Source organism: Lichenostomus cassidix, chromosome 1Aa (assembly GCF_008360975.1).
Source record: "Lichenostomus cassidix isolate B80296 chromosome 1Aa, HeHo_3.0, whole genome shotgun sequence".
Classification (NCBI taxonomy): domain Eukaryota; kingdom Metazoa; phylum Chordata; class Aves; order Passeriformes; family Meliphagidae; genus Lichenostomus; species Lichenostomus cassidix.
In genome coordinates, this window is record NC_139480.1 from 21,313,457 (window position 1) to 21,338,105 (window position 24,649).

The window sequence follows — 24,649 nt, forward strand, 5'->3', positions numbered from 1 at the left end:
ATCTGAAAGGTAAACACCCTCGTCATCCTCACTATCTGGCCACCTGACAAACATACGAGGAATACTCAGGCATGAAAGCATGAGGGAAAGGAGAGAAGGCTCAGGACTGTTCATCCTTTTGCTTGCCCAGAGTGTTCCGTGTAGATGACAGTGACTTTCCATCCAACTGGAAAAAGTGCCTCTTAGAAAGCATGTTCAGGAAACTGGACCACAACTGTCACACAGGGGACCTCCAATGACCTTGCAGAGAAAGCACTGCAACTGGATGTGACGGTAGGGAAAGATGAAAAAAAATGGAGAGGGCTTGTGGTCAGACCATGAACAGCAATTCTCCATTGCAGAGGAAGCAAGTGTACCTCAGAAACTACCTGTCCCAGAAGGACTGTGATAGAGCACTCACACATATGGTGCATGGAAAGGATGCTGTGAAGCATGTCCAAACTTCAGCCCTTAGTCCACCTCCAGAGACGATGGGAGTCCAACAGCCTACACCTTTATGCTGCTACAAGCTCCTGCTTCCTACATGCAGGGTGCTAAGGGTGCCAAACGGGGATCAGCAGGCAGCCAGTGACCTCCTCCAGCACCAAATCACTGGTGCCTACAGAAGAAAGGACATAGTTGGATGACCTTGGTCAGTAATCCAGGACATGATGAATTGCACATGTGAATGAGGAACCTGTTGGGAAAAAGTAGTAATGGTGTGTTGTGTACCTGCAGACATGCTCTGTGCACCTCAGTTATGAGGCTGTCCCAGCTCTCCCAGACACCTGCTCTCTCTGCTTCTCAGAGCACCCATCAGAACTGCAGTCTGGCCCAGGGATTGCAGAACCACAGCAATGAACCTGCAGGAATGGAGCTTGCTCCATCCCTGTCCCACAGGCAGATGCAGTCTCTCTTTAAGGCAGGGCCAAGCAGAGACAGAGCACTGCAGTCCAGGAGGAGAATGATGGAACCTCACAGAAATGCTGTGGTCACAGTGAATACTCAGGAATTTAGAGGCACTGTAAAAGTGTATAAAATAGATGCAAGCTGCATTCCAGCCTGGGATGCCCTCAAGAATCCCTACCTCAGGAGTGGGGGACACCACCTAAATATTATTAATGGTGTGGAACCTGGTTGCTTGATCCATTACCTCCCCTTTCTGCTCTGTCACAGAACCAGAATTCAGACAACAGATTTGTTTGTGCTGCTGCTGTTTCATGGGACTTAGTCTCTCCAGAGGTTACCTTTGCTCAGGGAACCTATTCCTCACGAGGCACTCTGATGTTTTTAACTGTCATAAAGACTGTTAACTGCAAGCACCTATGGCTTTTATGACTTATGTTAGAATTCATTTTAGAAGTTACTTCTTTTTGTATGTCATTTATATACCTACTGAAAACACAGTATTTAGTCATCAGATCTCCTGGAGATAGCTGCTTTATAAAACCACAAAATAAGTACTTTCCAGAAACACTTTACTTTTTTTTTCTTATTTTGATGATGGTATATGTACAAAATAAATCAAGAATTTGGTCATTGTGAGATTATAATGAATGAGTTCATGAGTTCATATTTTTTAATAGGTCTTCTTGGTCTTCAATTATCTTAACAAGTTTCACAAAGTGAAAAAGACAAAGCCAAGGGGCATTTTGGCATTGCTTCATATCTATAGCTTTTGCCCTGAATTCATTGCCACTGGAACATTCTATCTTTTTAGAAATTATGTGAGATCTTTTCTTTGTTGATGTGGTATGCTACCTAATGTATCAAACAAATGAGGTATCAGGTGGCATTATAATAACACAGCACATCAGCAGAGTTAGAGTCTCTGTGATCAGGTCTCGCATCATTACACCAGAAAGCAATCAGAAAGTTGCTTGAAACATGGCCCTACAGGAAGGAAAAAAATCCTGAAGCATCTGTAACAAGAATTCACTGAATATACTGACATGTCTTACATGATACAAGGTAGAAGTTCTAGCCTTACATTGTCATGTAATCTCTTGCAACCAATCCTAGAGCATCTTATGGATAATCAGCCATACATTTGCTTTATCCATGTATATTATTAGCTTCCAGTTTATATTAGCTCCATTAAAGTAGCTTATACTTCCCTCTTTTCTTTCTTGATCCTGTGAACTGGTTCAAAAATCAATTTACCTGCAGAGAGGTGTCACCATAAGGCCACACACTATTAAGTATGATATTTCATGTTTCGCTCAACAGCTACATAACAAGGAGGAAAAAAAAAAAAAAAAGAAAGAAAAATATCTTTCAAGTTTGTGCTGTACCTCTCACCAAAAGTAGTGAATTTTTTTTCAGCCTAGGGACTATGTTAGGAGTATAAGAACACAAGTTTTTCTACATAACATTTACCTGTGAATTAAATCCATCAGACATCTGAAAAAGAGTTTCTATCCTCCTTTACTTAGTCCTTCTTGCCTTCATTACCTAATGAGGTAATTGGAGTTTCACCAGGTTTGGAATCAACAGGGTGACAGGTTTATCCAAAAGGGCAAAGGAGGATGCAGTCTGCAGATACCATCACTCAAATCCCTCAAAAAGAGAGAGAAGATGCTATGAGTTTCTTATTGGCATATTCCATCTCCTAGACCATGCTGGATCAGCTCAGGTACAATGTCGACACTAAGTGCTCTCTCATTCTCAACCATTGAAAAAAATCAGTCACCATTTCCTTTTTTTCCTTACTGCCCACAGCATTATGCTGCACTGAACCCATCTTTCCTTCTTCTACTTCTGCATTAGTAATTTTGCATACTGTCTTCCCTGACTCTTGTTTTCATGGAGAAAAACTGACTCAGACTATGTAAAAGTAACTCCAGAAGCAAATGCATAACTGAAATACACTGTATAGAAAACCAGAGATTTATCAACTGCTCAGTTGCTCTTGTCATCATAACCCTTCAGAGAAATGAACTGGGAGAAAAATGTATGGGCAAACCTGGGTGATTCAAGAAGGTGAAATTCCCAGTGCAACAAGGTTTTTGAAGTGTAGTAACCTTCTAGCTGAAACACACATGAAATTGCATGGATCTTGGGTGATGTGACAGCCTATTACCATTCTGAGAGCAATTTGGCTGGCCTGGCAGCTCAGCCCTGGCTCTGCAGCACTGCAGCCACGAGCTGTGGTGAAAGGCTGTTACTGAGCTATGATCCACTGCCCAGGCTCCACCGGGATAATGCTGTAATTGGTTGCTCTCCAGCCAGTCCTCAATTTGACACCACTGTTATCACCAAAATCCCACAAAACTATGTGTTGGCTGCACATGAAATTTCTGGTCTTGTTGCTTGTGTGGGTGGCTGTAATGTCCCTGACTCATTTCTCGCACAGTCTTTTCATTTGCTGGCCAGCTCTGACCATTATCTTTAATAGCCACCTGACCCTTTTAAGTAGAAATCCCAGTGCACAGGTTGGGTTTTTTTCCTGTTAAGGTAATGTCTGGAGGAGTCTTTGCACCTTGCCTTTAGCAAAAAAAGATGGAGTTAAACTCAGCTGTGAAAGCAAGGTACTGACTGCTCATAACCTGAGCGTGACTGATACTACCTTTCAGCTGGTTTTACACTTTTCAGGCTTGAACAAAAATGCTGTGACTAATATTTTAATGCATGTAAATTAACATATTGGAGGGACTGGAAACTAACATTTGCAATATGTTTGCCAAAGATATTGTTACCAACACTCACTTTACAACAAGAGCTCTAAGCAACAATTGCAGCATAATTTTTATTTTTCAATGCAAATTACTCTGGACAGATTTAAGATACAGCACCATCTTATGGATATATCTTTATAGATTAATGAGTGCAACTGGTTATTTGCTAGCAAAAATATTTCTTTGCAAACAAAATTTAGCAGGGCAGAATTATCCATCACTACAGTTTCTGTATATAGGAAAAGCAAGAATAAGCTCTAGAAATGGGAAAGGACATTGCTCTGATAGTCACTTTGGCAAATCTTGCATTTAACTACCAAGTCTATGATCAGGATGCCAAGTATTCCCACTACTGTAGTATCACAGCTTCCAACAAATACTAAAACTTCATGTAAGAGATATCAAAACACTTCAAGTTAATTTCTTATTCATGATAATAACACATACAGTTAAATCTCATTTTATTTGTCTTTTTGTTTCAGGGTGTATTAGTTTGAAAACAAACCAGTGGGAGATCACAAGTCCAGAATAAAATTTAATAGGAAAATTCAAAAAAATAAGTGCAATACTACAAGGAAAAGCACTGACAAAGTCAGATACAACCTGACACCCAGTTAGGGTGGTGGTAGCAGCACAAGTGAAGTAGTCCAGTTGAAGCACTGATCCTGTGGAAGGTCTTGTCTCCTCCTGAAGGCCCAGTGGTAGCTCTTGTCCTCTGGGAACCCAGTAGACAGGGCTGACTTGGGTAGTTCCAAAACCAGGTTATATCCAGGTGGGAATGCTTGGCTCCTCCCTCCTGGGTGGAGGATCTCACAATAGGATGAGATAATTCCATGAGTCATGTGGTGGGTTCTTGATGGCTCATTAACAGTTATCAGGGGTGAGTCATAGCAGGAGATAACAGCTAATGCCCCACAGCTGGTGATAATAGAATACTAAATACATCTATATTGTAACCTAGGACACAGGGCCATTCATATAAAGTAGGGTCAAATTTCCAAGATTTTTCACCTCAATTCTAAATAATGCTGACTATCTTTGTAAGTTTTCTTTCCATGAAATTTTAAGTTCATTCCTATTTTGGTGATTCCAGTAATTCCAGAAAAAACACAACAGAACAAAACCAAACCACACTCAAATAGCAAAGACCGGCAATTCTGTTTTCCAATTTAACAGCCCACTATTTAAAGAGATCATCTAATTAAAGGAGGTGTAAATGCTCACTCTCAAATGTCAAATAGAATCTTTTGTAGAGGGAAAAACCAGACCTTACTTTTTTCCTTCCATCAGCATTGCAAAAAAAAAAAAAAAATTAAACTAATTAAATGTATTTTTGCCATTTGTCACTTAACAAGAAAAGCATTAGCTGAGTTTAATGCTTTGGTTTTTAAAGTATTAAATTAAGCATGGAACCATTGAATGCTTCAACTCATCAACAGCGACTTACTATGCAAACCCTGATTCTCTCCACTAATGCAGATCTTATTATAGGGAAAGAACATATTAACACTTAAAAAAAAAAAAAAAAGCAACCTACAGTAAAATTCCAGCTCTTTGGGAGCCTGTGTAAGTATGTGTTTAACCATAAATACAGGTTTTAGTCTCATTAAACTCAACAATCTTAAAGTTTTGTAGGTACTTGCTTGACTAGGGTTTACAGGTGAAATGAAGTACTATCCTGAATGGTGGAAAAAAGTATGTAGAATCAATGGATGCATGGGTGTGTATTGAAAACCAGTATTTTAAATTACATTACTGTTATCTAATATACCAGTTAAAATTTTAGGTACCCTAGCAACAATACAGTGCACACAGTGAAATCCTGGGAGCTTTGAAACATTAATTGATTTCTAGAATGTGTCTGGGATTTTGTTTCTCTAGGAAGCATAGGTTTCAAAAATCCCATCAGACTGTATGTTTGCAACCTTCCTGAAATGTCACCACTGAGGGTCATGGAAGGAGAAAGGTTTTCTTAGTCTTAGGTCACTAAGAGTATGTTGCTGCCTTCTGCCACACTGTCCTATCCGAGGCTTTTCATAGTTTTCTGATTTACAATAAATGTTTGAAACTCCTCTAGAAACCAAGGGACAGCCAGTTATCAGTGTTATCCTGATAACAGTGTTGAGGCTTCATACTGCAGCAAGTATGATCACACCTTCACCTGGTATGATCTTTGTAATCAAAAGATCAGACAGGTGCTGCTGGAGATCAAAAACCCAGTTGCAAAAGAGTACCAATGAATGGCAGGTGAATTTGGCATAATTTCTGCCATTCATTTTGATAACTTTCTTTTAAATGCTAATCTCATGCCATGATTTAGCAACCATTCCTCAAAGGCTGTAATGCAAAGAATTGATTGTAAGATGCAGGACAGCCAAAAGAAATTATATTTGTATTTGTTGTTTGCCTTTGGAATTAGCTTAACACAAATATTTAAACACATTCTCTGTGAAGAAAGTGTCACCTTCTACTTGTTTATCTATTGTGAGGACAAATACGTTTCAATAAACTTGTGCTGAAGCACACATTTTCATCTAGACTCCACTGTCTTCAAATAAATTTTTGTGGAAAAAATAGAATTAAATTGAAATAGCAGAATTAATTCAAAACAATGTACTTAGTAAATGTCCACTTTGCTTAAAATATCTATTAGATATATGAAAAGTTGCAAAAAAAGTAAAATAAAATATCACTATTGCCCATGGGGTTTCCTGTGCAGGGCCAGGAGTTGGACTTCATGATCCTGATGGGTCCCTTCCAACTCAGTGTATTCTATGATTCTAGATATAAATTCCTACTTTAGAAACAAATGCAAGAACTACTTACCTGGCAAAGGTTTCCAGCACCTTTTCAGTTTACTGCCAGGCAGAAATTTGGTAGTTTGATAAAAATCATGTCAGGGCTTCATTCAGATAAAATCAAAGTCTTACCTGTCCTGATTTTTTAGTGATTTTATGACATCCTCCCTGACAGAGTCACCAGATGACAGAAGATGATAAAATGCTGAAGAGCCAAAGATGCATACAGCCAAAGGCAGCAGTACCAAGCTCAAGTTCTTGGGAGCCCAGGATCCCAAATTGTAATAGTGCCTTTGAATCACCAGATCTGGCCAAAGCCAGACTCACACTGCACTCTTTTAAACTATGACAAGGCATTAGAGCACAGCCATTTCAGCTTCCCTCCACAAGAACAGGAGTTTTGGGGAGGGAGTGGGGAAATATGATAGCTCAATTCTCAATATAGTAACTGCAGGGGATGAATTTAAAGATAACATATCCAGATGCTGTTAAGATTGCAGCAAATTACAAGAACAATGCAACTTCATGTTGTAACCAAAAATTTTCTGGAAGGATCATCAGGTCAGCTGTGAGAGGAATGAACTGAACTGTATTAAAATTGCACTAAAACAGTACTAAAACAATTATAATGCAATAATATCTTCAGCTAATCCAAGGCACTCTGTTAGAAGACCAAGAGGCTGAGAGCATGAGAAAGCAGAAAATTTTAAAATGGTGATGGAGAGAAAAGAGTGCTATTTCAATCATGCTGGTTCAAAATAAAACTTAAAGAAATATTTTATCCAAATCTAGCCACAGAATAGTAATTAAAAAAATGAGTGATTAAGAACTGTTTCCAGCTTGCTAGGTCTAAAAATATTCCCCTTCAGAAAGGCTATAAGAAGGTCTTCTGTAGGATAAATCCAGACACTAACAAGATTTCTCTTATCCCTGGATTAAAAATGATTATATTCTGGCATATCCAACCAGCAGCTTTCTTAAAGTTCAAAGACAGGGCAGAGTTTTGGATCCTTTGGAAAACAAATGGAGAAAAGTCCACTGAAGAGAATAAAGGGGCTATTTCTGTCAGCAGTGGATTTTGAATTAGGTCCTAACTTGTCAAGATTTACATTCAAAACATGGACAACTGGTATGATTAGAAGACTTTTGAAAGAGGCATAATCACAGTGACAAGCTTTTTGCCCTTTCCAGAGCACAGCCCTTGGGTATGCTCAGTACAGCTGCTTCTATCTGCATTCTCTGCAACATTTTTCTGTACAATAAAGTATATAAGTTGTTTGCAAGGAATTCTTCTGGGAGATATATCAAACTCAAACTCATACATAGGCATCTGAGCAGATTATGACTGTCTGAGTACCCAAAATGCAGATTTCAGCCTTGAGAAGAGGGATTCTTTTTGTTTTGACCATATGCTGTTTGAAAGGTCTGCCAATGTGTTCAAACATTCTCTCCATCACCAAACAGAAAATGTCCACATATATCACTCCATAAGAGTTTGAATCAAGCTGGTTTCCTCACATGCAGTGGAAAGATGTGGTCAGAACCACAAGGTTCTTTTGATATAATTTCAAACTCTTGAAGAAATTTCCATACAGTCTCATCATCCTTTTAGAATGCTTTGATTAAACAGCTAGTCTTGCTTTGCCATCTAGGAGTATTTTCTTTACATGAATCACCGAGTTAATGACTGTCTATCATTTATTTCATTATCCACAATCTGACAAAACAAACATTGACTCTGGCTGTTGTTCTAAACATCAGGGCATGACTGTTTAAAGTTAATCTATTTGCTTTTCCAGAAGGTTGATTCTCAACTCATCAGTCAGTGCAGTGCAGAATAGGGCCATGTTAAATGACAGGTCATTTCCATAACAAATGGAATGGAAGATATGAAAAGGACATTGTCAATCCACCTGAACTCCAACACACACCTTAAAGGAAGACAAATTCATTGCAAGTGGCTAGACTGAGACCGAATTCCAAAGTTCAGAACAAACAAGAAATAATTTTCCTGAACTATGCAGGCAGTCACCCATCGTGATATTCAGGTACAGGCTCAGCTCCTGGTAAGAGTCCATACCAACTGCATTTTCAGATAATTTTCTTTAATTATGTACACAGACAGGGATCTGAGTTGACCCAGGAAACAAAATTAACAGGATAATAATACTTTCAAAATATTTTCAAGTAGATGGTATGCAAAACTGCAGGTTTGTATAGCGAGAGTAGAAAGAATTGGAAAGGCTGAGCCCCTTCTGCATCCCTGTTATCACTCTCCCCTCCTCACCCCTGCTCCCTCCATGATCACAGAGCTGTTCTCACTGGCAATATCACTGCACCAAACCCCTGCTTTGACTGGAGCACGGCCACGTCGCTAACACATGCAGAATAACATTGGGGGCTGTTCAGTTCACAGGGTTAGGAAAATGAGGCAGCTCTGCCATTGGAAATATTAAAGACAAAATCATGTGTAAGCTCAACAATTCTATCTGTTCAGCATGGTGCAATAAAACTGGCTTACCTCTGACAGTGCCAGTTCAGGAAAAGTGTACTTTGAGTGTGTCCATTGCCTATACAGGAAAATAAAGGGGTCATGTAGCCCACAAAAAGCTGAGCTGGAGAAAGAGAACTCTTTTTTGTAGAAAAAAACCCTTTTATAAATAGGGAAGGAATAAACAGTTTCCCATTTTGGTGCAGGCAGGCAAGACTAAAAGGTTTAAATTGCTCATGGAAATGGTGTAGATTTTAGGGGCTCTGAGCTCATTACTAGCAAGAGGCTGAAAATTCCTGCTCTTGCTCACAGCATCTCCTAGTCATTGTCCCCTCTTGCTCCTGTTCTCCTCTTTGCAGGACTGGGACCAAGCTCCAAGGCAATGCTGAAGGGAGTAGAAAAATTAGGTGCTTGGTTTCCTCTGCTCAGGCACAAAAAGTGTCAAAAGTTCTCAGCAGAATCATGCCCTACAGTGAACTGAGGAGACAATGGGAATTCCTCTCAAGGGCTAGGAAAGCTACTTAGGAATAAAGGATGTGGATGGTCTTTGCTCCTCCCTATGCTCGTCTGAGACCTATCTAATTCATGAATTAATGAATTCATTGAGTTTTGGGATGCCAAAAGGAAACATGAGGACATAAAAAACATTTTGTTTAATGATTACTTATAGGTAGTCAAATCTAATGGAATAGTTTGGGAGGAATGCTGCCCCAAATGCTGCAATTCTCGTATAGGTCAGGGGAGAAAAGGTGCTTGATTTAAGTAGGAGAAGAAGAATGTATTACACATTGTCTGCAAGTGCAAGCTGTGATGAGAAAGAAAGAAGCAGAGTATCAGTGTGATGGTGGCTGCAAGAGTGCAACTTCTCCATCTTCTAAGCCTGTGAATGCTCTGCCACTTGCTTGTCTGGTTGAGAGGACCAAAAAAATAAATCCCATCTTTTCAGGCATCAGAAAGAAATGGAATATTTATGCAGAGAGTCCCATGACCTGTATTGTGCTAGAGTGAGACCCACCATGAAGTAAATTGGTGGCAAGCCTGGTTTTCAAGGAAAGCACTATTTTGTCAACATAAGCTGAAGAATTCTGGTCATCGCAAGTCAGTTATTACTACTACCCATTTTATGTGTGGTCAACACTACAGTGTTTAGTGATTTATTTCTACAAATTCCCATCCAAATACCTGAATCTGCACAGAACACCTGAAATTAATGGAGAGGTACCATCTGACATGCCTCTAGGAGAAATGCATTCCCAACATGAAATTAATTTATATTATATTCCAGAAATGAACCCTCCAGAAACTTTAGCCACCTCCTGCAAACTCTTCACAAAGGATTAAATTAATCTTCTGTGGAAAAGCTGGAGGACTGCAAAATGTGCCAGCTATGCACAAACTTCTCAGGCCATAGAGGTGAGCACTACAGTAGTTGTAGTGCTGATAAATTTATTTTTCTGAAGATCTATTGCATGCAGCTCATCTGGAAAAGAATACAAGCTCTTCAAAACTTTCAAACTTATATTCTTCCAAGCAGATTGTAAATCCACATTAGTAACATCATAGGCTCCTACAGCACTTTATTATGTGTTTTTGCCTAGGTAAAAACTTGTAAATGGACATATTGTCCATTTGTGTCAACAAATGCCTTCAGAAGTAGTAAGCAAGGCCACAAAAACAATACATGCTCAACCTAACATCTCATTATTAAAAAAAGAAACCCTATAAATACAAAAAAAATATGTTTTTCTACTTGGCTTTTAGGGTTTTTTTCACTTTTGAAGTATTCTGTCATGCTTTCAAGTTTTTCTCCACGAGTTCATGGTACACATAGAAAGGTGGTCAGAATAGGTAAGCGAAAGGCTGAGGCAGTATTTCACTCTCCACTCAGTGCTGCCTGCTGTGGTATATTTTAATGAAAAAGCAATTACAAAGCACCCTAGAAACATCATTTTTATGTCTGGCTTTGGCTATGACCTGCTTACAAATAACGTAGGGTGAGATTCACACTTAATCACATGGTTTGGTAATCCAAAACTTCAGAGAAAAAGAGTACAAGAAGTGTCTAAAATGACAATGCAATGCATGAAGCTAAAACTCATTACTGTGAACTACTGAGCCTCAAAATAACAATGAATTTTATGACCGAAAGTCAGTTACAGGTGAATTACAAGGCACTGATTCTCTATCAGGAAATCTTTACTGAGCATAAATATATTCTTACATACCGTAATTTTAGCTAAGTATTTTCTCAAATGAAGGATTTGAAAACATAGCCATAATTTTTATGTCTTGGAAAAAATCTTGAATTGGTTCAAAACTGATTTTTTCACTACTAGCTATTTTATTGCTTCTTTTATCCACTAAACAGCAAACCTTACCAACAATATCCTCATTTCATTTCTAGATAAAAAAGAACAATCCAGTTCTTAATACCATTTTGCTTAGATTAACACATTCTACAAACTTAGCTAGGCAGACTATAATATCTAAGCAGAAAAAATTGCAGTTGAATGAGTGCAATTGTATATAAATCTGTGCTGAGGTGGGAAAAGTCAACAGTAAATACAAATTATATGGGTTTGGTTAGATTTTCTTTATGAGAACTAATGAATGAATGATCATTGTTGTGGTTGGATTTTTTTAAGCTTATAGCTATTTGAATATAAACATTATGCATTGATTAAACATTAGTGCACTTAACCGGCTGAGCAGCATTTGGACACAAACATCTGAGGAATTAAGAGACAAGTTCTGCTTGATTCTTGAGAGACTGAGACCACCATTGTTTGATGGTAGAATTATCAGTAAAGTACAAAAAGGGCTCCAAAAAGGTAGGTTTTATGCTCTGCAGAAATGTTTAAAATACATATTTGAAAAAGAAACTCTACATTTAAATGTGCCAGATGAAAAATAGCACCAAGGATCAACAAGAGATCAGAACCAAAAATGCAAATAATGTTAGACAAGTGAGGCTTTATAGAATGAAAACAGTATCAAATAAAGGGCTGTGATACAAGTAGCTGCAGAAGGTAAGGGTGTTCATCTTAAACTGTTAGATATGCTGATAGATATTGTCAATTCATTTTAGCAATGTACTCAATTCTAAGCTGAGAACATTCTATTTTGAGCCTGGTCTGATGGAAAACGAAATCTAAATTGTTCTTGTTTTCATCTTTTTCACCAAATAGGAGATATGGGGAAACAAGCTGAGGCCTGATAGCAATGCGTGAGGCTACTGCTGACTAGCTAGAGGTCCTTTGCATGCAGCTCTAGGGAAGACGTGGATGTTTTAAGTAGTGGAAGAAAGCAAATAGCATTCCTAACTTCAGTAAAGGTAGAAAAAAAGAACTATGAACCAGTAAGCCTCACTTCGATCCCTGGAACGGTGATGGAGCAAGTAACTCTGGAAACTGTTTCCAAACACATTCAAAGCAAAAAATGATGGGATAGCCAGCATGGCTCTATGGACAGGAAAATATGCTTAAGCAACCTGATAGGCTTCTATGACTGAGCAGCTAGCTTGGTGGATGAGCAGAGAGCAATGAGCATTGTTTATCTTGTCTTCAGCCAGGCTTTCAGCACTGCCTCCCTCCCATAGCATTCTCTTAGACAAACTGATGAAGTGCAGGCTGGCTAGGTGAGAACACTGAGCTGCCTGGCCTCAAGGGTTGTGAGCAGTGGCACAAAGATCACCTGAAAGCCAATCAGCAGTGCTGTACCCAGGGATTGATACTGTAACCAATGCCATTTAAAATCTCCATTAGGGACCTGGATGATGGGACAGAGCACACCCTCTGACACCATGAACTTGGGAGGAGTAGTTGATACAACATACGATTGTGTGGTTCTTCAGGTTGTGTGACTCAACAAGCTGGAGAAAATGACAAACAGGGATCTCAAGAAGTTCAACAGAGGTAATTGCAAAGTCCTGCACCTGAGGATGAAAGCTCCCACGCATCAGTGCAGGCTGGGGGCTGGCTTCTGAAAGCAGCTTTTCAGAATGATTTACGTTTTGGTGGATACCAAGAAGCACATGAGCCAGCTATGCAGTGTTGCAGCAATGAAGGCCAACAGCCTCCTGGGCTGCATTAGAACGAGTGCCACCAGCAGGTCAAGAGAGCCTTCTCCTCTCCTCAGCACTGGAGAGGCCACACCCACACATCTTATACTGCCTGCTGAGCTCCACAGTACATGAGGAACATGGACATACTGGAGTAAGAAAAAGGTAAGGGCGGTGATTAACAACTTGGAGCATGTGACCTATGTGGAGAGGCTGAAAAAGCTGGGATAGTTCAACCTGGAAAAGAGGAGGCTCAGGGGAATCTTATCAATGTATAAATACCTGATGGAGGGGACTAAAGAACACAGAGTCAGACACTTCTCAGTGATACCCTGAGAAGGATAAGAAGTAATGGGCACAAAATGAAATACAGGAAATTAAACCTGTTTAGACAAAGAAAAAAGTTTTTTTACAGTGAAAGTGGTCAAACACGGGCATGATTGCCCTAGATTGTGGAGTCTCCATCCTTGCAGATGTTCAAAACCTGATTGGACTCAGCCTCGAGCAATCTGTTCAAGGTGACCATGTTCCACACGTTGGACTAGATGAGCTCAGAAATTTTCTGGCAATTTTAATAACTCTGATTCTGATACAAAGTGTGAAGGAAAGTAAGAGAGACATCTCCTCTCCATAAAGGTTCAGGCAGCTAGTGGAGCAAACATAATCTTTTTCTAAAAGAAGACTCATGTAATCTTATGTATGATAACATGATCATCCTGGCCTCAGTGCAGTAGTAGTTGACATGACACTGCTGGACTGAGCCATTAAATTTAAAATTGTTTGGGACTTGGCTGCTTTAAAGTTACATAGAATTCATATCCTAATTTGTGCACTGCATATCTTTAGTGGCAAGACTTTTGTAGTGTTACTTTATTTTTATTTGCTATTAGAATAAGTTTTTGCAAAAGGCATCCACAAATCTAAGTGAACTTTGTATTCCTCTTAGTGAAAAAGTCATTGACAGTAACCATAATTTTAATGGAACTACATCTTATCTACTACAGGAGTAGCACTTCTTGCAACAGACACACAAACACTGGCACGTGACAGGTGATGGTCGTCCCACAAAAACTGGCTTTAGCAATTACCACCCTGAGGAAATGTGACCAGAGATATTCAATAGATTCACATTTATGCTTTTTCCTGACTACCTTTCTGCATTTCACAGATTTTGCCTGTTGTTGTCAGTTAATGCTAAGGACGCAGGCCACCCATATAAATAGCCCACTTATTTCTGTACGACTGCTACACTTTGCACCCAAACTGTGAAGTCAGTGTGTTTGTTAGCACGACTCTCCCTCAGTGTTCTCCTCGTTCCCCTGATAGAGATCCAGAGGCAGAACCCAGACTCTTAATGCCTACTGCTGCCACCTAGCTAACAGTTGCTGCCCATAGCTGGAGGAATTCCACCTTCTCAGAGCTGGTTCACTAGGGAGATTACTGACAGCTTTAAAGATCCTTTCCTAAATCTGGAGAAGTGGGCACTTCAAAAAATTGTTAACAGACTAGAGTCCTTCATCACTCTAAATCCAGCCCAGCTCATACAGTGCGAATCAGCTTGGCTGCCTGAGTTGTTGAGTTTCCATGAAGGGCTTTGAAAACTCGCCACTGCTAATGAGCAGGGCCTGGAGTAGTGTGGACACAGCCTCAGCTCCCATTGTTTTAGAGCAGCATACAGAGTCATGGCCTTTCTGTGCGGCAGTCCAGCCTTTGTCCTCCTAGCCCCTGATACTTCCCTGTTCAGTAGTTCCCTTGTCCTCCCTGGTACCCACGTGTGGTGTGTATGGAGCGAGAGAAGTACTCGTTGATCTACATAAAATCTGATGTCCCTTCCCTCCCCAGGCCTGACTTCCCAGAAGGCCCTAATCAGACTCCAGAAATTTGTCTTTTGCATGGTGAAAAACATTTTTGTTTAATTTTAGAGAGTGCTAAAATTAAGTGGTAGGCTTTTGTAGGGTTGTCACAGCCTTAACTGTGACAACCACTGCAACTACGCACCTGTCTGGATTCTCAGTCAGTCTGGAAAAACAATTTCAGAGAGATGTGAATTACCTATTTGTGGCTGCAAGCTCTCAACAGAAGTAACCTGCGGGAGCATCAGCCCACCTGCCACCTCAGAAACGCACAATTTCGGTGGCTTCCTTTTCTGGGGCTTTGAGATGTCTCTCCTTCCCCCATCACCAGTTGGCAGAGGATGCCAGCGAGGCGAGCACAATCTCCGCGGCTGGCGAGCGGCGTGCGCTTCCCTCGCTGGCCGGGACGCGGGGCAGGGAGCACCGCCCCAGCCGCTGCCAGGGCCCGAGCGGAGCAGCGCTGCTGAGCGCCGGCCGGGGCTCCGCTGGCCAGCGGCTGGCCTTGTCATTGGGAGCAGGGCAGCCGAGCCGAGCCGAGCCGAGCCGAGCGCTGAGCCGAGCGCTGGGCTGCGCGGGCCGGTGCGGTGTTACGGCAGGCACAGCGCTGCCCCGTCCCGGGCACTCCCGGGCCGCTGCCCTCGCCGGGGCGGGAGGAGCTGTTAGCCCGGCCCCGGTCCCGCCCCTGCCTCCGCCGGGAGCCGCTCGGAGCAATTCCCACGGCAACCCAGGCTCGACCCCCTTCCCAAACCCCGCCTCTGCTCCCCGCCCCGCCGCTCCCGCCCGGCGGCCGCCGGCGGTCGGAAACAGTCCGTGTGTAAACTCGACGTGTCCGGAAAGGTGCGCGCCGCTCCCGCCTCGCTCCGTGCCCGGCCGCGGGGCGCGCCCGCCGAGCGCGATGCTGGACCCTTCCTCCAGCGAGGAGGAGTCCGATGAGCTGCTGGAAGAGGAGCGGCGGGACGTGCTGGTGGCGCCGGGCGGCGGCTCGCCGCGCTCGCTGCCGCCGGCGCCCCGGGACTCGCGGGGCAGGGAGGCCGGGGGGGCGCGGGCAGCCAGCCCCAGCCCCTCGGTGCTGAGCGAGGGCCGGGACGAGCAGGAGCGCCTGCAGCGAGAGGAGCGGGAGAAGCGGCTCCGGCTGCAGCTCTACGTGTTCATCGCGAGGTGCATCGCGCACCCCTTCAACGCCAAGCAGCCCACGGACATGGCCCGCCGGCAGCAGAAGGTGAGTTCCTGCCTCCCCGCTCCCCTGCCCCGCCCGCCCCCCGCGGGCCATCCCGCGCCCTCCGTGCCCTCGCCGGGGCCGCGCTGCCGCCGCCGGGGCGCTCCGGCCCGCAACAGGTTGAGCGGGGCCGCGGCACCGGCCGGGCACGGCGCGGGGAGCGCCGGCGGCACCGCACCACGGGCGCTGCCAGAGCGGCTGCTGCGGGGCTGGGTGTCGGCGCGCCTTGTCCGAAACACACCCTTTATCTAGAAATCCGTCACTCACCGGGGTGAAGTCGTTTAAGTTTTTAGAGTCGCGCTCGAAGTCGCCGTGCGCAGGGCACAGGAGCGCAGGGAGCGGGCGCGGGGGCGCTGGGGCTGTTCTGCGGCGGAGGATCTGCTCTGCTTCTCTGCGCTGCCTGACGGATGGAATTAAGCCTTCCAGAGGTGCCCCCTGCCAGTCGCGTTCTGACCGTCCGTGCCCAACCCGAGCACATTAAGCCATAAGGGTGAACGAGAAAACTGTTTTGTTTCATGAATTACTAAGTGCGCTCTCTGCACATAGGAACAATCAACACGCATGTTTGTGGTGAAAATGACCTTCTAATGAAGGTTGACCAAAGTTATTCTCTGTGTCTTGTACATCAAAGACAAGCTTTTGAGAGCTGGCACGTGTGTGGTAGGTATTTATGCTTATTCTCTCTTACTTTTGAGCTGTTTAATAGGTAGAATACTTAACGTTTTGGATCATGGCAGTGTATTTCCAGATAACTACTTAAAAGCTCAGTTCTTGAAATGTTTGGTCTAAAAAAATAGTGTTTTTTTAAAACTTTCAGTTCTGTAAACAAACTAATATAAATCAAAACAAAAGAAACAAACAAAAGCCCCCATTCTACATCACGTTCCAGAAGGATAGTGATAGGACACAAAAAATAATTCAGTTCTACTTGGTTTTTATGATCTTGATACTTCCGTATGTCTAAGGATTTGTAAAATCCAGTACTAAATGTTCTGGGGATTCTGAAGTATGCCTGCTGTAGGTAATTGTGTTTAGTGAATTTTCAGACAAGTTGACGTGGCAACATGGCAGTTATAAGAAGATTGTTTCTGGAAGACTATTTTCTTTTTGTGAAGTGTGAAGTACTTGAACTCTGGAGCCTGAGTAAAGACATCTTGTGAGCAGAAAGCCAAAGAAAATCTGAAATGAAAATTTTTACTCCATTGGAAATTCCCTACCCCAGCATAGAATCATCATAGAAATGGTATCTTGAAGAGTCATCTGGAGGCCCTCTGAATGTGACTTCCCACTGGACAAAGCCAAAGCAGACTTGATGTACTGTTGATACCAATCTAGGTTCCAGCAGGAGGCTCAGAATTCTTCTGAGATGAGATCCCACAACTTGTCTGTATGACCTACTCTAGTGCTGCATTGCACTCTTGATTAAATTTTCCTAATCAGCTTCCAAGTTGCAGTTTGTGGTCATCAATTGCAGAAGATACTGAGCATTTAGAAGTTTTCATTGATCTAAGTCACTAAGTATAGGAACTGTTTTAAAAATAACTACTCTATTAATTATTTTTATTAATAAAATGTATGAAAAGAGATTACTGATGTGCAGCAAATGCAGAAATAAAACTTGTGGATTTAACATACGAGCAATTAACAGACTGATTGACAAAATTGACTTGATACCTAAAATTAAACATTACTCTTGCTAATTATTATTTTTAAGAGAACTCTGGATTTTGCATTAGTTACTGTATGTACAAAGAGACTTTTGTCATTTTTAGGAATTTAGCTGCAGAACAAGGATAACTTGTCTTTTCCTAGTCAGGAAATGTTTTAAATAGGACATGACACAAGAAATAATTCTTTCTAGGAGTTGCACTTCTGTCTAGAAGTAATGAAATGCACATAAACATTCTTCCTCTTATTTGACAATTTTGTGTATATTACCCAGTAAATTACTGAATGTAGGGTAATAGAACTTGTCCTGAATTTCAAAAGTTCAGAAAGCCTGCTTTGATAGTTTGGCATTATTGAGAGCTTGATTGAAGGAGCCCTCTTTTTATTTTTTAATTGCTGTACTCTGTGCTGCACGGTGGCTCCATGGCAGCTTTGGGAATGAGAGCACAACCACCTCGCCTACACTGTGTCCTGAAGGAAGACAGACACTTTTGGAAGTGGGATAGCTGGTCTGGAGAAGAGCTGACTGAGAGGGACTTTATCAATATATATAAGTATCTGAAGGGAGGGTGTGAAGAGGGTGCTCTTCTTAGTGGTGCAAAGTAGTAAGAGAAGAAACAGCAGGCAGAAACTGATGCACAGGAAGTCCCACCTGAATATGAGGAAGAACTTCTTTACTAGAGTATGAGGAAGAACTTTTTTACTGTACTGGTGACTGCAAAGGAACAGATTGCCCAAAGAGGCTGTGGAGTCTCCCTCACTGGAGATATTCAAGAACCATCTGGGCACAATCCTGTGCCATGTGCTCTGGGCTGACCCTGCTTGAGCAGGGAGGGTGGACCAGATGACTCCCTGTTGCCCCTTCCAACCTTACCCATGCTGTGATTCTGTGACTCATATTCTATTGGATAAAAGTCTGTCTTATTTCCTGAATTAATTTTCTCTCTGCCAAGATAGGATACAGATATGGACTGTCCTTGATCTCTTGCTGTTTTGCTTCAGTTCTGACTTGTATGATGTGGCTGGCTGTTCATTGCAGCTGTACTGAGGTTACTTACCTGTGTTGTTTAACTGGAGCTGGTAGCTACCACATGCCCTGGCTATCATCAGTAATCCAAGGTCTGGTTTTGAACCAGGATCTGTGATGCTTTGTGGTTTCAGCCCCCTGCCTGTTTTCCCTTGTGCACTCCTTGTAATGCTTTTGCACCAGCAGTCTTTAAGATAACCTAAGAATAGTATCCACCCTGCTTAAGAGCAGAAGTAATTTGTTCTTTCTGCCAGATCATTTGGCATATTGCTGAGAAAATATTGAGGAATGCAGTTTGCTTCCTTTTTAATGTGGAACATATTATCCAGTAAGGGAATGAGATGGAATTCATATATCAAATATCTTCAACTGCATTGTAATATCAGTAAGAAAATGGGTTGCAATATGGCTGGCTTCTTATGTTCTTGCTTTAATATCAGATTAAAATGTACTATATGGTATCTTGAAACCACCATACTTAATGGACTGTGTTATACTAATTAAAGAATTTTAAATGGAGGCAGTGTTTCACTCCTCTGTTGTCCTTTCTTCTTCCTTCTTTCTTCTCATTAAGTAAAATTAGTGCTGCTGTATTGTGATAGATAAGATTAACTAAAAAAGAAAAACTAACTTTAAGAAAAAAAAAAAAAGAACTCGCATAATTCACCAGAGTCTGTCAATTCCTCTAACTTGCTTTTAATGACAAATTCAATGTAATTTAGCCCAGGGTATGCTGGATCACATACTTTTATAATGTGACTTTTATAATCACATACTTTTATAATGTGACTGCTTTTGTTTTTTTATTTTTAATCTGTAGGGTATGTGATAGAAATACTGTTTTTTAACTGTTCAGAATTAGTTGATGACCTACGATTACATCCTACCTTACTTGGGTTGCTGGTAGATTTTTGATAGAGAAGGGAAAATAATCAAATATTGGAGGTGTGAACCTGAAGCATGTTGTTATTTTTCGAGATGGGGTAGCAGGTCCTCATGAAGATGGAGTTAGCTCTACAGAGTAGAGCTAGTATGTATTTAGTAACATATTTTCAATAGATATTTGTGAACATTTAGGCATGTATTTTCCAACTTGTAGAGAAATAGTGATGCAGAGAATAGAACAATGCATTGTGTTGTTCTTTTATAAAGCAAAGTTTGTCTGTCTGGTTCAAAGAGACTGTCACTTTTTTGTAGTTACCACTTTTTATGAGTCCTCTTGAACATATTGCACCATTTCTGTCTTCTTCCTCTCCACTCCTTTTTTCTAGTCCCAACAAAAGAGAAGACAGGAGTTAACTCATCCCATTCCTCTTTCTTCTGTGCTCCTACCTCAGCCAAACCGAATCTCAAACCAGCAGATTGAATTTGGCTGTAGAATGAGAATTAGGTGGGGAAAGAAATTCACTTGTGACTGTCTTCCATCAAGGGAAAGTGGTGTATGTGAACATATACCGAGTCAGTGATTAGATAATGCCCCTGGTAACTGCTGTTTATACTAATCAGTTGTACACTTGTATATACAGCTGATGTACACTTGTTGTACACTTGTACCTACCCAGTTTTAGTCAGGGAGTGTGTGCAAAAGGCAGGTTCTATATCTGGGAGATGAATCAGAATTAAAGTTCCTGGGGAAGGAAGGGACAGCAAAGTGCTGCAATTAACTAGCAAAAAAAAAAAAAAAGGTATTCTTCCTGTGTTTTTCTTTCTCAACATTTTAAAATTTACTCTAGTAATCAAGTAATCACAGAAATCTAAGACTAAGGGAGAAGTAACTCTAATAGGCTAAACAAGATTTTGTAATGCATGAAAGGCTTGGTACATCAAAGCTGGTAGTACAAATCTTGCTTTCATAGGTGTTAGGTATTAGAAGTAATTGATCTGGCCATGTAGAATTCATAACTGAAGGAGTTTACTTCCTGAATTCTTGATGACCTATTTTCCTTCCATTCCTTCCATCCAGCTACTAAATCATGAGTAGATCAAAACCATTGACTTCTAGCTAACTCTCGAAAGTAGGAGCAGTAATAATCAATAACTTATTTTCATCTGAATTTCGTGTGTTCGTTCTTTCCTCTTTCTTGGCCTTTACCTCTAAAGGAGAGGTTTATAATGATATGTGTCCAGTAAATAACACTTGACAGGAAAACACGGGTTTTGGGGATACACTTCATTTTCTGGATTGCAGTTTTATTCTCAATGTTTTTATTTCTCCTGTCTCAAGTTCTGTATTTCCTTACTTTTGAGCTGGTGATGTGTATCTACTTATTTATTGGCTAAGCATGTTTTGGGAAAGGAAAATTGTCTCTTGGCCTCTGAACCTGCTTCATAAGATGTTGCTTTCTGCACTGCTAAGGTAGCAAGGAGAGTACATCCAAAGCCATTGTTTTCAGAAACTCAAGGCACATTTCAGAGAAAGAGCACAGCTATAAAACTTGGTCATCTGGTCAAAATTCTGCTAAAGAGCTTTCTAGGAATATGTCTTCCAATTCTACCTCCATTGTTTCCTTTACAAATGTCAATTCTTTTTGTGATGTTTCAGAAAGTAATTTTAAATCAAGTTATTGCCTTATTTTTCCCCATAACGCCTGGTCATGTTTCTCTAAGATGTGTATAGTTTTTATTTTTAGCCAAGTGAGTATAGAGAGTTCTGGTAAATTCTGTCAAAGTGTATAACATGGTGGCCTACAGAGCTCTGTACATGTTGAGACAAGATAATTCACAAAGAGATCTTTTTACTCCTGTTGGAACCAGGGAAAGAAGCTGGTTTTGCCTGCAGTAGGAAAGTTGCTCACCATGGGCAATTGAATCAACCATGGCTAAGGAAATACTGAAGGGTGATGACAGAAGCAAAGCCTTCTAGTAACCAGTGCTGATTCAGAAATGACAACCCATCAGAGTTTTGTTTTAATCTTAAATTCTTCTTCTGGCCTGTCAGCTCAGCATTGATTGGGGTGGCTTGACCAGAAGCTGGCAATGTGCTGGTAAAGCCAGGTATTGGTAAACACCTGTGTAATGAAGTGGACATGTGTGGACAATCTGCAAACCTGGCCTACTATGATGAAAAATGCATGTCTCTTCTTTTTCCTGCTGCTTTTGTTTTCACTGCCTATTTTACCTATACTTGCCTTTGAAGTTTGATTAGTTATCATTATTTGATGGGGCAATTTTAAATTTTTTTTTCTGAGTGCATGACCTGAGGTTATTTCTTTTTTTCTGTCACCCACACAGTTTGACAAATATGTTAACTCTGTTGGCAAATACCCCATTTAAAGTGCCTGTGGAAGACTAGTTATTAGTTTTTTCTACAGGGGAGCTGACAGGAGGAAAGTTTGAAGAATCAGCTGATTGCCACCATCTCTGCAGGGACTGTGCAGGGGAATTGTCTGGCTGGGCTGCCTTGCATTTCTAACCCTTTGCAGTTGTTATTCTCACATTGTATTTTGTGTGTCTGAACTACTGTAACTGGTGACTGAGAAGCAGAAATACCAAATCAGCTCATCTTGTCTTTAATACTTTCTCTGACATCATTGGTGAAATAAGCCCATTGATGCTGTGGCATAACAAAGGTTGGGAAAATACTTTTTTCCCCTCTGAACTACACCTGCATGAGGGACAATATATCAAAATACCAATTACCATGTACTGCCTTTAACTCTACAATATTTCCAGAACAGAAAATGCTTTTTGGTTGCTAGTTAACTATTCATTGAACAATACATTTCTGTAAAAGCAAATTTTCAATTTTTGCCCCTTGCTTCTCCATGAAAACCTGTTGTCACCAGTTTATGTCTGGGGACACTACTAATGAATTGCCTTTCCATTTTCTTTCTGGTTATTAGAGTTGGTTTTTATCTTTCTGGCTTTGTGCCATTTCTTTTTCATGCTGGTGAATATCATCCTGAAGTTTTCGGTATGTATTGGTTTGCTTTTTTAATGTACCTCTGTATTTGTGTTCTGCTCTCCTGTTATCCCTGTTTCTTTCTTGTGTGTAGACGTCTCCTACTTCGCTAGCTTAACATATCCCTGTCTCCTGCTGCTTCCCCTGCTACAAGTGGAAAGCTAATAGCTCAGGGACAAGGCTTGCTTTATCGACCCAAGAGGTATCCTTAGAGGAAGATGGGATGATGTGTTGTCTGCTAGGAAAGTGCTTGGCTCGCCTCCTCGCCTCTGCTCCTTGAGGAACGTGCTTTGGGGTGTTTGTCTTTGTGCCTTCACTCTGGTTCTATATTTAGTTGTACTGAGCCCCAGTTAATGTTACTGTGTCTGAGCCAGGTGCCAGTCTCTAAGGTGTTTAAACATTTAATCTGGAAGTCAGTTTTCATATTGTTTTTTTTTTTGGACACAGTAGCTGCAAATATGCCTCCTGTATTTCTTTCCAAGTTACTCCTCTTGCTGCCAGCTGATGGCAGTGGCCTGCACAGGTCTCACACTCAGACTTCTCTGTGACTTCTGGCTGTGACAGTTCAGGCCAGGAGGCAGGGAGAGGAACAGCATCTGCTGAAGTCCTGTTCGTTTGCTGAGTGCCTGTCTCCAGTGCCCATTTCTGCCTAGAAGTGCTGGCACTCAATTTAAAGCAGCCCAGTTCTTGTGCATTGCAGCTGATTCCCCCAGGTTTCAGAATAGCAGCTGTGAAAAGGCAGTTTTCAATTTGTTGCTGTGTGTGGGAAACTCTGAGCAGCAGGAGAGATGGAATGTTTGCATGTCGGTACCAGGCTGCATCAGCTTAAGCTTACATTTTGAAGGTTATTTTCTCAGCCATAAGCATTGAAGGCTTTTCATTTTGTGTTTAAAATTCCCTAGAAGTTGATGGTACTTGCTCAGTAGAATTTATTTCTGGTTCTTATTTATTTTGCAGTGAGGAGATAAAGCATATGCTTCTCTTTGAATGTGATTACTTGTATGCATGAGTTCAAGAATGTTCTTGAGTGTTTTTCCTGTCAGGAAGGGGAAAAGCATTAATTAACAGCATTGTGAAGAATGAACAGAGCTACAGTGAGTATGTCTTTAAATATGTGACCCGGTGAAGAAAAAGCAGAAAAAGACAAGGTGATTATACACGAACTTTTCTACAACTCTGTTTCCATTTTTCTCTCAACCATTAATTATTAATTTATCTTCAATTGTCTTGTCTGTAGGGTTTTGGAAAGAGAGGCTTGCAGCTTCTGTGTAATGAAAAGTGCTGGAGGGATACTCTGAGTGATAGTATAGACACAAAAAGAATCCTTAAGATAATACTTTGAGTAGACTTGTTTGGGCCACAGACAAGGATGTAGAAGAAAGGACAAAACTTGGATAGAGAAACCTCTGAAGAGATGGTGTATATCTACAAAGGTTAGAGGAGAAATAGAAGTGAGTGATGGAGAGTTTCATGGACTGAGTTGAAGGTGTTGAGAAAGTATATGGAACTGAATTAATTTTGGAGTAGAGGAACTGTTCAGCAAGAACAATGACAAAGTTAAAGAGAAATGAATTTGTAGCAGAGTAATCCATTGGTCATGAGAGTTATGCTTTTCAGGTTTAAACAGAAATGAAGGAGGAATATCTTGGGGATAAGAGTTTGCAAGAAAGATATTGGTATACTCTCAATATCCATGTCAGTGTAATACAGAATAGCAAGGGCAACGAGCTGGTGAGAAATGTGGTATGCAGAAGTTAGACTTCATGAAAATCTGAGTAGAAGTATATAGTGCACTGAGGGAAATGGAGGTTTCTTTCTGCAGAAAGTTGGAGTTGTTTTATGTGTTTAGGTTTTTCTAATGGTGAATTCATGAGTTTTCTTTTTAAAGAAGAATTCCCCTTCAGGCAGTCTATGCCGAATGTTTATCTTGCTGGCTTTTGCTGGGAAACATCCCATTTGTGCCTATTGCTCATAAATTC

At 41.2% G+C, this 24,649-nt stretch overlaps 1 protein-coding gene across 7 annotated transcripts in view; it reads left to right on the forward strand.

The window, feature by feature from the left end:
- The first annotated feature begins 15,624 nt into the window (after positions 1 to 15,624).
- Positions 15,625 to 24,649, forward strand: part of CADPS2 (calcium dependent secretion activator 2) — a 285,481-nt gene continuing 276,456 nt past the window's right edge. For 5 of the 7 annotated variants that reach the window (XM_085042176.1, XM_085042185.1, XM_085042206.1 and 2 more), the window contains exon 1: positions 15,629 to 16,077. In XM_085042176.1, coding sequence (XP_084898302.1) covers positions 15,754 to 16,077 — 324 coding nt within the window. In that variant the 5' untranslated portion in view covers positions 15,629 to 15,753. Of the gene's footprint in view, positions 16,078 to 24,649 lie in introns of all 7 variants that reach the window. The other 2 variants (XM_085042221.1, XM_085042198.1) reach the window with 2 other exon arrangements.